This window comes from Mastigoproctus giganteus, chromosome 11 (assembly GCF_048544385.1).
Source record: "Mastigoproctus giganteus isolate SK-2022 chromosome 11, ASM4854438v1, whole genome shotgun sequence".
Lineage (NCBI taxonomy): Eukaryota > Metazoa > Arthropoda > Arachnida > Uropygi > Thelyphonidae > Mastigoproctus > Mastigoproctus giganteus.
This window is the reverse complement of record NC_143585.1, coordinates 60,418,430-60,431,943: the sequence shown is the minus strand read 5'-3', so window position 1 is coordinate 60,431,943 and position 13,514 is coordinate 60,418,430. Positions and strand designations below refer to the sequence as shown.

Sequence of the window (13,514 nt, the reverse complement as noted above, 5' to 3'; positions counted from 1 at the left end):
CAAGGCGTAGAATTCTTTTCAGCCTGGTCTATGCTTGTTGACAGGAGAGACTGCTTCTACAGGGATGGGTTACACTTAAATAGAAAGGGTGCAAGGATATTTGCTGATGCTATCGAGGCAGTGTATTAGGTGGGTCTGAAAACTGCTAGCTTCGGGGGATACACAGACTAAAAGGTTAACAATGGCCACAGGCAGAGACAAAAGTGATTCTTGCACTGCTTCTATTAGAATGAGCAGAAGCCTGGAAAACAAGGAAACGGAGATTTCCAGGACTGCTGGGAGTCATAATGGAACAAGTAAATACATGGGCTGTGTTAGGGTAACTAAGAGTAGTAACAGGTGCATGTATACTTGCATGTACTTCAATGCTAGGAGCATAATTAATAAATTTTATGAGCTTGGAATGCTAGTCAAGACATCAAAGGCAGATATTGTTGAGATATCAGAGACGCGGTGTCACACAGATATAAGCAGTGCCGAATTGGAATTTGGAGAGTACAATGTGTACAGAAAGGATAGACAGGACAGGAAGGGAGGAGAGGTTATGCTGTTAGTTAAGAAACATAAAATCTAAGGAAGTGCATCCAATTGATGTTGTTGGACAATGCAGTGTTCAGTCTGTTTAGTATGAAATAAGCAATGGGAAAGGAAAAATGAGAGTAGGTGTGAGTGTGTTATAGATCTAATGAATCTGATGAGTACAATAAGCAATTGTGGAGAGAAATAGAGTGAGCCAGTAAATCAGAATGTCTTATAATGGGGGGGGGGGATTTTAACTTTCCAAGTTAAAATCAGCTATTAGGTACTAGTGGTAGCACAAATTTAAGCATTTGCTATCCGTAAACCTGAAATAGCCAAGTGGTTATGAGATAGAGTGCAGTAGCACATGCTCTTTGAGTGTACCATAGTACAAGTCTGCATGAACTGCCAAATACAGTTAATGATTGTATTCATGATTTATTGCAAACTCCTCTGACCTGTCATTTTGCAGGAGAATAAACATGAACTTTTTGGGTTTTTTTTTTTTTTTAATTTTATTTGGAAATAAATATTTATTATTAATTTTTATTAATCTTTATAAAATCCAGCACTCTACAATCTACAATTCTTTAAAACCTGGCACGTTTTACAGAGAGAAAAAAAAAACAGAAGAAGACATTTTACAAGTCACAAATAATAAAAAATAGGTCCATCACTCATGTCAGTGACTGCATTTGTCTTTAATAATTCATGCAAAAAATAGTGACATTTCTGCATAATTGCAGGATAAGATTGTTCTGCAATTATGCAGGACTACCTTTCCCTTTAATAATCTGCTTTTGCAACCAGAAGGATTTAAACTGCATGGATAAAGCTATTGTCTTAATTCTCACAACAGAACAAATTTGGTGCCTCCGTAGCCAGGTGGGCAGGAGCAACAGTGCGTAGCACATGCTTCTTGATTAGACCGGGGTTCGAGCCCATGACCACCAAATACGAAGAATGTGGAAAGGTCAGGGAATGACCGCCACATATCCCCGGAGCAATATGGCCTTAGTTGCTAATGCTCCTAAAAACCAAATAACAAACAGAACAAATTTGCTTTTCTGTGAGTTCCTTGGTATTGCACTGCTTTTAAACAGATGGCCTTGTCAAAAGAGTAATCAATCATTGTTTAAAAGATGAGACTTCTATGACATTCTGTTTTAGGATTACTTGGTCCCTCATTAGATAACAGGTGGTCTCTAGTGAGAACTCACATGAAAAACAGTTTTAAAGAAATTGTTTTATGTGAGTTGCTGTGCAGTATACAAAATTAGTTTTAAAAGTTGTAATAAATTTGTCTTCTGAAAGTAGTGCAATCAGGACAACTGGTTAGAATGAAAAGTCTGTTCCGCTGTGAGAATTAAGACACTGTGTGTTATCCATGCAGTTTAGATCCTGCTGGCTGCAAATATAGATGAAAAGACAAGATAACCATTTAACATATTTATGTATGTAAATAAGTTCATCTGTTTTCACTTGATATTGAAATATGCTCTTTAAAACCTCTCAGCTATTAGGTATACCTCTCTAAAATCCAGAAAAATTTAAAATTCTCAGTCCCCAAGAGTGCCAAATTTTAAAGAGTTTACTCTATTAATTAAATCTTTATTGTTTCTAAATTGAGGGGGGAGAAGTATCATTCCTGCATCATACTGTGTGATTGTACCAAAAATGATAAAAAAAACCTGATGAACAAATTTTTGCCTAATGGCTAGCAGAACAGTCACAGCAAACTTTTCTTAGGTGTTTAATTATGACCATATTCGTAATAAAACACCTAAGAATATTCATAATAAAACACCTATTCATATGATATAGACTCAGAATTTATCTTTATTATGAGTCTATTTATCATTTTGAATTACTCATGCGTTTTTTTTTTTTTTTTGTATTGATTTTAGGATGGTTGATTGTTGTGGAACACCACCACAACCAGGAAATTCTCTGTAAAATGCTCAGTCATGGAAAAAGGAAGAATCTGTAATTCAAATTCTTTACTTTTATTCTTCATTTTGGACCATTGGTGAAAATAATCTGCGCAGTATTTATATATTCATTTATTTTTTCTCTTTCATTGTTATTATTATTTTTTTTATATATTGAACATTACTGAAATAATTTTAAGGTAATCATTTCAGTAACTTCACTGTACACTTGGTCGTCGACTTATGACCTATGACCACAAAAAATAATAATAATAAATAAATGAATAAATTAATAATAAATCAGGAAGTCACTACTGAGGAAACCCATAACCCAGGTGAGGAGGCACATCGATGACGGGAGGTCTGAGGACACCACCAGGCACATACACTCAGTCGCTTTCAAGAATCTGTTGTGTGTGGTGTATTAATTAAAATTCTACTGAAATACCCATAAAATGTTTAGTAAAAGGAAAATGCCTTTATCTACATATATGCCAGCTAAGAAGTCAAGGAAAACTATTGATTTAGAGTGTAAAATGAAAGTTATCCAGCAGTATGAAGGCAGAAAGAAAGTGAATACGATAACACGTGACTTGAAGTTATCACATTCCACGGTATCGACGATACGTAAGGACAAAGAATTTGGGAAGCTGTGAAAGGTTCTTTTTTTATTAAGTCTACAATTAAGTCTACAATTTTAACCAAACGACAGGGACCCATCCATGAAATGGAGAAATTGTTGTTTATGTGGATGGAAGATTTAACATAAAAAAATACACCCATGAGCCTTCACACAGTGCAAGTGAAGGCTAGAAGTTTGTTTCAGAGTTTAAAATCACGCGCCAGAGACGATTACGCAGAAGATTTTCAGGCTAGTACTGGGTGGTTTAAGCGTTTTAAAAAAAGATTTGCTTTGCATAATGTAGATGTCACAGGAGAAGCAGAAAGTGCAGATGAAGATGGAGCCAAAAAATTTGTTGATAGTTTCGACTCTTTAATCAAAGAAGGTGGTTATCTACCGAGACAACGTAGATGAAACCGGCTTGCAATGGAAACGCATGCCTAATCGTACGTACATACACCAAGAAGCAAAAAGGATGCCAGAATTCAAAGCTTTTAAGGATCAGTTAACTTTGTTGCTTGGTGGGAATGCTGCGGGTTTTAAGCTGAAGCCTTTTCTCATTTATCATTCAGAAAACCCTCATGCATTTAAGCACATCAACAAGCACACACTGCCCATTTACTACCATTCAAACCCTAAAGCTTGGATGAGTCAAGCACTGTTCGAAGACTGGTTCATGAACTGCTTCATTCCCCAGGCTCGTGAATAGTGCGGAGAGAGGTATCCCTTTCGAGATTTTATTGGTTATGGACAGTGCCTCTGGCCACCCCCCCTCATCTGGATGACCTTCATCATGATGTTAGAGTGGTTTTTATGCCACCTAACACAACTGCTCTTATTCAACCCATGGATCAGGGTGCTATTTCAGCATTCAAGGCTCACTATCTCAGAACGACATTCGCACAAGCCATCAAAGTGATAGATTCTGATGCTGATTTATCTTTGTGAGACTTTTGGAAGCAGAACAGCATTCTTCAGTGTATCAAGAATATTTCAACCGCATGGGAATTTGTAACAAAGAATTGTATGTCGGGAATTTGGAAAAAGTGTCTAAAATTTTATACGAATACTACATTTGAAGGATCTTAAAAAGGAGAGGAGCTGGAAGTGATTACAGAAAAAATAGTTCAACTTGCAAAAAATCTTAAATTAGAATGTGAAATCAAAGACGTAGAGGAGTTGCTAGATTGTGAGATAAAAGAACTTTTGGATGAAGAGTTTATTGAATTGGAAGCACAGAGAGTGGCACAAGAAAAAGCGAGAGAGGAAGAAGAGAAAGAAGAAGAGGAGCCAGAAAAGAAATTTACTGCAAAGGGTTTATCAGATTCTTTTTCGCAACTGAATAAAGCTCTTGTCAGTTTCGAAGCAATGGACCCTAACGTCGAATGATTTACAAAGGTTGAACGTATCATTCAAGATGCTGTGCGTTGCTATCGTGAGATATATGAAGAAAAAAAGAAATAAACTGTTCAAACAAAGCTCGGCATGTTCCTCATCAAGAAAACATCTCCTACCTCAACACAAGAACATGACCCTGATGATCCACAACCCAGCACAAGCAAAGATTAAAAATTGATTTTGTAAATTTCATTTGTATTAATTTTTACATTAATTTTAGGTTGTATTTTTGTGTTTACAGTACATTATGTACAGTATTATTTTTTATATTATGTACAATATAATTATAGATTGTAGTTTTGTATTTTTATAAACAGTATGAACAATAAACCAATTAAAATGTATAGAACGTTTGAATTTAACCTCATAGAGAGAGAGATAGCCTAGGCGTAGAAACGAAGGTATGTACAGTATCGCTAAGTAAAAGATAAAAACATTACTGTATTTAAAATGAAAAATTTTAATTAAAATGATAAAAATTTAAAAGATTATAAAAATAAATTATAAAGATGATAAAAAGATTAGAAAGGTTAAAAAATACTGTTAATAAATATATGGCCAACAAACGACCTGTCAGTCAGAACAGAAGTCGGTCGTAAGTCGACGACCAACTGTACTTGAGTTTCTTGTTTCCAAATTTTTATCGATGATCCAACGGAGTAAAAGGATGAATAAAATAATAATAATTTACTAAATATAGTAAATCATGCAGAAAAATTGGCAAAAAGTAAGTAAGCTGTCGATGCATTCTCCATTTATCTGTTCTCAGATTTTTTTGCCATTTAAGAAGAGCAGTATGACCTACAGTCATAATATAAAAACACGTGACAGACAGGTGATGAAGATAAACCACTGCAGATCACGAACAGGGAGAAAGGAAGTGTAGGGAGGCAAAGCCGGAGAAAGAAAATGTGAAAAAAGTGATTGCTAGAACAGGAGTGGGAAAGAAAGACAGAAGAAAAAGAAACAAAAACATGAACTATCAGATCCCAAGGAAAACGGGGTGACACATTAGTCAAACTGAGGAATTCACCATGTAAAATAATTGCCTCCATAATAAAGGTAGTAGTATGCAAGTTATGATGATTAATATAGGACCTGCCCGTGTGGAGCACCTCTAATCAAGAGTGATGACAAAGGTCTTGTTTACAACCTAAGATCTCAATATTAGGACATGGATTACAATTAATATGCTGTCATGTTATAATGCTTTGCAAAGGTGGAATGAGTAAAGTTGGCCAGGTATTTGCCTCCTTATACTCTGAGATATGATTGCAAATTCCTTGTATCACATATAATCTAATACATGCATCCTCCCTGTTGCAGAAAGGGAATAGCAGACTTGATTTTAGAAACCAATTATTGCAACTTCATACCACAGAGCTTTATGCAACACCTTGGCAAAATGATCAGACACCTGGATAATGGGTCTTGCAAACAGTGGCAGTTAGTTTCTGGTTATGATTGAAATGGGAAACTGAGGTGCTCCCACTACTGAAATTTATCCAGAATTGTTGGTGGGAGAGATTATTTACATTTGGATAATTTTCTCTGACCTTGGTAATCTCAACATTCCTAACGGAGTTGGAATCAGAGTGGGACTATGCTTGATTAAACAGTGCACGTGCAGTGCTTTGCATGGGCATATGCTGACTTATTAATAAACTGCCTTTTACATGTGTCTTATACACTAAATTGAAAACCTATATGTTGAACCACAACATCTAATAAAGGACAAGCACTGTCTCTCCTATCTACATAGTAAAATGGATATATGTGGACAAGGAGTTGGGATATTGGCGGAGCAGCACCTCTGATCCACAAAGAATGACTAAAATACAACTTCCTCAAAACATCCGTAGTGATTATTACCTATAGGGTTGCTAACCGGGGTATCCACAGCTGTTCTATTGAATCTGCTGATGCAAAGAGTTGCCAAACATAATAACGTCTGCTTACATGTTCAAGGCATTACAAATATTATTAACAGGGAGTAAGGTTACCCTGTTAACCTTAAAGAGCATGGAATCCCTGTTTAGCAGTTACCTGGCAATAGTAGTCACTGGTTGTATTGGAATAGATGTGAACAGGGAGACTTGGTCAAAAAAAAACTGGCCTCGCTCCCCCCCTTTTTTTTACTCTATTCTCCCCCTTCCGATTCTTTATATTATATGTTCAACTTTTTTTACTCTATATTTTTTACTCTATTCTCTCCCTTCCCATTCTTTATATTATATGTAACCCACACTATCTTCTTAAGTTGATAAAGGAGTACATGATTGTTTTTAAACCTATAAATTTTTAGTTATGTTTTGTTGTATGTTATTTTAATAAAAGTTTATTTCCTCTATATTTGTCTGTTGAATTTTAACAAATTTTAACTTTAAAAAAATTTGAAAAACTCTTTCAAACTTTAAGAGAAAAAGCCAAATACCCAAGGCTTTTTCTCTTAAAGTTGGAGATTTTCAATGGCTTAGGGAAAGAAGTGTTTTTGCCATGAAGTGAAAATTTCCTAAATGATATACACACGGTGTCAAGTTTTTTTTTTTTTTTTTGGGGGGGGGGGTTCTGGATCACTGCCTAAGTTATAAAAAAGAGTAACTAGAACTGTGTAATAGTTGAGGGAATTAACATTTCAGTAATATATTAAATTTGCAGCCATATTTTTCCTAGTTACTTCAGTCAGATAGTCATTCATATGGTGTTATTTAGAAAACATTTTATAACAGATGAAACTAATTTCACTCTGATGATGTGTATTGTAATTGAAACATCATGCATTAAATCTCGTGTATCCAGTATATACAACTTCTTCCATAATAGAGGTAGTAGTATGCAAGTTATGATTATTATAGGACCTGCCACGTGTGGAGCACCTCTAATCAAGAGTGATGACAAAGGTCATGCTTACAATCTAAGATCTTAATATTAGGACGTAGATTACAGTTAATATGTTGGATTGATTTTTAAATTTTTTGAGATAGAATTGAAGACAAAGCACCTTATTCATATGTATCTGAAAATATAGTATGACTGGGGGGGGGAATCGAACGGGGCATTTTCTATTCAGTAAAAGTTATGCTTTTCAATTCTAATTGTTATGACTACAATCAATGTTATATAATTCCAAATTTTATTTTTTTTTTTGTGTTGTGGAAAAAAAAAATATTTTTAAAGTTTTTTTTGCTGTGAAAAAGATGTTTAAAAGACCTTACTTACATCAAATATCTTTTTTTTTCAGGTTTTACTTCAAGAACTTATATCAAACTGTGATGGCGAACTCAAAGGTGAAGTGACTCAGCTTGCAGCGTACTATGAATACCGCCTTCATTTAGGAACTAAACCTATTTATCACATAGAAGCTTTTATTGCTAAGTTCATGGCAATATATAAAAGATTTCTTGAAATTAATATGGCTGATGTGTTTTAAATGATTGCTACTTGCACTGATATCATACATTTAGATTCCTTTGATTTGTAAGCAACTATTTTCATTCTCTGAGCATATTTATTCTGAAAGTAATTATTAATGTTTATTTAAGGTTTCAGAAGATTGAGTTAGATTATGTCAGAAAAGGGATTTTTTCCCATGCCATTTTGTATTTTTTGTGTTAAGTCTCAAACTCTGAATTTGTCCTTGTGGTTTTCTTATAGAAAATCTCTCCCTGAAACACATACACAAAATGTCCACATAAAATTATAGATATTGGGTAAGAAAAAAGGTCACAGGAAATATTTCCTGTAATATTTTTGCATAAGAAGGATCTCGAGTATCATTACCAGGTGACTACCACTGAACTAGGGCTAGTATGTGAAATGACATTAAGGATTTGTAGAGAAAATGGATTTTTTTTTTGCTTGCAGGTTTTAAAATTAAATGAACGGCATTATATAGGAACTGTAACTAATTTAATAATACATGTTATGCTGGATATATATAAAACTTAAGGCATCAATATTTTAAGAATTATTCATACAAATTCTCACCATTGAGAGTTTCATGTACTACAAAGAATATTGTATGTGATATCATAAACCCTCCAAACAATCATGTGGCCAATTTCTAGGAAAAGCATGGCTATTTTTAGTATAGTATTGATTTGTAACTTTTATGAGATAGTCACAAATCAATACTACTACACTGAAAAGAGGCATTCTTTTCCTAGTGACTTCAGATAAATGGTCATTCAGATGCTGATGAAAGGGTTCACTTGCAGAATCCTTTATAGCAGATGACTCTATTCACTGTGATGAGAATTTGTATTTTAATCAAATGCCCACACATTAAATTTCATGTGTATCCAAAAAAATGTAGTATTCATTTTGAAGGTAGTATTGATTTTTAACTTTTATTATGAGATAGAACTGAAATCACTTTACTGTTATGTATCTGAAAATACAGTAAGACAGAATAAAGTATCCAGCTTGATATTATGATTGAAGTACACATTTTATGATATACACTATTCTACAGCATGTACTGGGACACTGCACCCTAAAGTAATGGTTAATTCCAGATGTCACATGACAGACAGATGGGAGTGCCGTTTAAAAATTATCTCGTATAAGGCACAGCACCTTAGAGGAGATAATAAAATGAATAAGGACAAAATTTTCCCTTATATTTCCAGAATGAGTGGCCATAAATTCAAATTACACAGAAGGATTTAGATTTTTAGCTAGCTAAAAGAAAGCTTGGTCAGCCTCAACACATTCACAGGTCAGCTGGATAGTTATCTTGCATGAGGAGGGAAACACAAACTTTTTATTTTTTCATATACAGTAGACTCTCGATTTTCTGGGATAGATGGTAAAATAAAAATCCCGGATAATTGATTTCATGGTTAATCCAAAAATACAGTAAGTCCCCGACATACGTTCCAGGAATTCTTATGAAAGTCGAGTTTTACGTAACTCGGGAATGACTAATAAAACATTGCTCCTATATCCGTGATATGCCAAAATTACAAAAACCACATAATATCCTCAGAAGAATGAAGAAAAATAGTTATATATTTTTTATATATTAGTTATATATATAGAAAAACAGTTATATATTTTTAATTAGTTCAATTAAAAACTTTATCTGGGGACAGCGGTAAAGTTGCTGGAATGGTACATAAGAAAACATTAAAGGAAGAAATTGTACAGTAAAAACTGATATATATTTTGTAGCCTTGGTTATCATAGTTGACTTCATAACAATAACAATCGAAGTGATGCACTAAAACAAACTAAACATTTCTTCTTTATTTATTATTTTTTTGAGTTTCGGGTGTGAAGACATTGGGGGTTGCAAGATCTCCCAATTACAACTTTATAATGCCCTGCTTGTCGTTTATTTACGACTTGCAAAACATCTGTTTATACCTGTTTATTACTTGAATTTTATGATTTCTGGTTTTTTTATTTTTTTTTTATTTGGAGTCTTGAAGTGTCCCGGTTAAACCGATCCCGGTAAATTGAGAGTCTGCTGTATTTATTTTTAACTTTTATATTTTTTATTTTATTTTTAGTCAATGCACTAAAGGCTTTCTTGCAACCTCCGAGTGCTTTCTTCTGGAGACCTCCCACTGTCTGTTCACTTTGCCATTATGGCCTGTATTTTTTTTTGGTGGAAATTGACTATGACACCACTCTGAAGCAACCAGTAATAGCAGTTGTCAGCATTGATCAAAAAAGAAATGGTGATATTATCTTTCCTGCACTGGGTAGGGAGCACATCTACTTTGGTGTGTGTGTGTGTGTGTGTAGGAGGGGAGTTGAGATGCTTCCTTTTGACTTACGAATTTGGTTTTCTGGTAACAGTAGTAATGCCAAACTTTAATCCAGAAAATGTTCACTCTCTTTATGATAGTATACCAAATGTTACATGTACAAACTCGTGTATAGCTTTACATTCTGACAACAAAGCTGTTCTGCAGTACGGTGTATGTGTGGGAACTACCAATGCTTATTGAGCTTGCTAGCAATTTTCTACATAGCACCAGCTTATCCAGATGCCCAACAATTTCATTAATGGCTTTGTGTGCTTGAACTACTGTAGGTTCCAAGAAGACAGCAATCCCTGCATGAATTACATCACTGGAAGATGCATGTTTCAAATAGCATGCAAATTAGTCACCATTCCTGCTTTGTATCTGTCAGTAGTTCCCAAACTTTTTGAGTCCATTGTCTCTTCATGGAAATCAAAATAACTTTTCCCATGTACACAAATTTAAAAGCTTTTTGTTAGCATGTCCATGAATTTCTGAGGATTTTTCTGTCAAAAAAAAAAAAAAAAAACAATTGTTAATCTAAGAACTACTGAGTTCTTAGATTTTTAATCTATTTCCACTGAAAACTCATGGATATTACAGATTTAATCAAATATATTTATAACAAACTACAGAAAAACATTCGTAGACAAGTTTGTATTTGTATTACATTAAATTCCCTTATAACACTCCTGCTTTTAATGCACTTTTTTTCTGACCTCATAGTCAATCTTATGATGTGACATACATTTTTTAATGCCTATAGCACTCCCACTTATATCTTTCTTTTTTTAGGATTCAGAAAGGAATAAACGTAGATATAATCCCCTTTCCTCCTTGGTTTTGGAAAAGTACTGACAGACACTAAATTCTAGGAATCATCTTAATACAGGTGATGTTTGTTTATTTCGTATTTAATTTGAAGCTAATAAGGTCACTCTTTACAACTTGATGTCTACCAATTTGTCAGTGCATCCACATGATTTTAGCTTTTTTTTTTTTTTTTTTTCTCTAATGCTTATCCAATATCCTTGCTGGCATACAGTAGTAATCAGTATCTTTATGTGTATGTGTTTTTCAACATGGCATCAATAAATCCCATTAATGAGATTATTATGTTAATACAACTTTATCCTTGCTGGTATACAGTAGTAATCAGTATCTTTGTGTGTGTGTTTTTCAACATATGGCATCAATAAATTTCATTAACGAAAATATTATGTTAATACAACTACCTACCACCTAGGTGGTAGATGACTCTCATCAACCATTGAAATACCACCACTTTGCTTTTTGGAAGCTTGAAGTGATGGAACCTATGTTTAGTCTTCAGAGTTAAGTTCCAGTCAACCTTTCCCCATCTCTTCCATCATCATGCAGTATGGCTGATGACTTTTGAAGTTATGATGAACATCATGGTGAGATCCAATCTTCCTTACATTTCGAGGGTACAGCTCTAAAACGGTATTCGCAAGGCCGGCCGCTAGTTAGTACAGCGGACTGAACCTATTGGTAACAGGAGGCTTCCGGATCAGCTAGTGTATAATCTTGCTACCTCTACTCTGCCAGATAGTGACTGGAGGGAGTCTGCATAGTGTGTATGCAGGGGGGGGGAACATTCTCGAGGCCACATTATGTCAAGGATCTGGGTTATTTTTACCATGTGTATGCCATATCCAAAAAATTTCATTACTTCATACAACATGGCCCCCCGCACTTTTTCTTACTATTCAATACACCATGAATTGTGAAACTAATAGAGTAAGCTTATCTGCGAAAAGATCTAAGCCTCCCAAACACTTCCTAGTTCAATTCTAATCTCAACGATGTCCATTTCCACTTGCAGTCTGCCAAACCCCATGTATTTATTTTAATGAATCTCAGTTATCGGTTGATTCAACCACTGCTCATCTCAGTTGCTCAAATTATTTGCTGTATGATTCCTTCTGCCTCCTCAAAGGTGGTACTTGTGCATATGTCTGTTCCAATATTCCCAGTCAGAGACTTGGTAATTTGGAATCTCCTCTTTTCGATCTCTGGCTTAAAATCTCTCTACCTCATTGTGTCAAATTCATCTGTTGTCTGTACCGTTTTCCCAACTCCACTAATCATTTGCAACTTGACTTTCTCCAGTCCAACTATCCTAACAGTGAGGTAATTTTCAACTCCAGCTGGCTTCTGTTTTCTAGTCACACCGACCCATCTGGTCGAGATGCTGAGGCTTTTGCAATTACTAATGACCTTCCTAACCATGCAGCCAACACGCACGATCTTTTTCTCACAAACCCCCCTTCTAAGTACACGGTCGAAGTGAGTGGTCCTTTAGGCACCTCAGATCACAACTTTTGATTGTCTCTTCTCCATGCCTTTATCTCATGGCTATTCCCAACCTAGTATTGTTTGGCATTACTCCTGTATACAAAATGGGATAACCTGCGAGATTTCTTTTCTTCTTTTCCTTGTTCGGATTACTGTTTCAAAACTTCTGATGTCAAAATTTGCTAAGATTGTGTCAGTGAGATTATTTTTGTAGGAATGGAGTCCTTTATTGCACACTCCACTTTAAAATCTCGTCCTTTATCTAAACTTTGGTTTTCCAATAAATGTGCTAAGGCTGTTCAAGAGAAGAATGTTGCATATTGTAATTGGCTTGTTTCCAAATCTTCAGTTTCATTTTCTGCCTACACCAAAGCTTGCAACGATTGTAAGGCAGTTATTAATCAGTACAAACTAGAAAACTTGCTTCTTGCCCTAATGGTAGCCGAGCATTCTGGTCTCTTGCCAAAACTATTGGCTGCAACTTTTGCCCATCTCTGGGAGATGGTTCTGTTGTCACTTCAGCCAAAGATAAAGCTGACCTGCTAGCATCCCATTTTTCTTCCAACTCCTGTATTAATGATTTTGGTAAGACACCTCCCACCATTCCCAACACGCTCCATTCAATGCCTCCTGTGGTCTTCCGTCAAAAGGATGTCAGAAGGATTTTGACGAATCTTGATACTAAAAAGCTCCAGGTCCTAATGGTATTTCTCCACTTGTTCTCAAAACCTGTGCTCCAGAACTTACTCCTGTTCTTTGCCGCCTTTTTTCACTTTCTTATTCCAAAGGTGTTTTTCCCTTCTGCTTGGAAATTTGCTCATATCCTCAGTTCCTAAAAAGGGTGACAAATCCCTCCCATCCAATTATCGTCCCATTGCAATTACTTCTACTCTTTCTAAAGTAATGGAGAAATCAATTAACCACCAACTCTTAAATTAACCGGACAACATATGTCTAATCAACAATCGA

General features: G+C 35.1%; 1 protein-coding gene across 2 annotated transcripts in view; it reads left to right on the top strand.

Annotated features, from left to right (window-relative positions):
- The window catches only part of RfC38 (replication factor C subunit RfC38), an 80,924-nt gene that overhangs the window by 52,689 nt on the left and 14,721 nt on the right, over positions 1 to 13,514 (top strand). The window contains exon 8 of one of the 2 annotated variants that reach the window (XM_090385260.1): positions 7,712 to 7,947. In XM_090385260.1, coding sequence (XP_090241386.1) covers positions 7,712 to 7,900 — 189 coding nt within the window. In that variant the 3' untranslated portion in view covers positions 7,901 to 7,947. Of the gene's footprint in view, positions 1 to 7,711; positions 7,948 to 13,514 lie in introns of those variants that run through there. The other variant, XM_090385262.1, reaches the window with a different exon arrangement.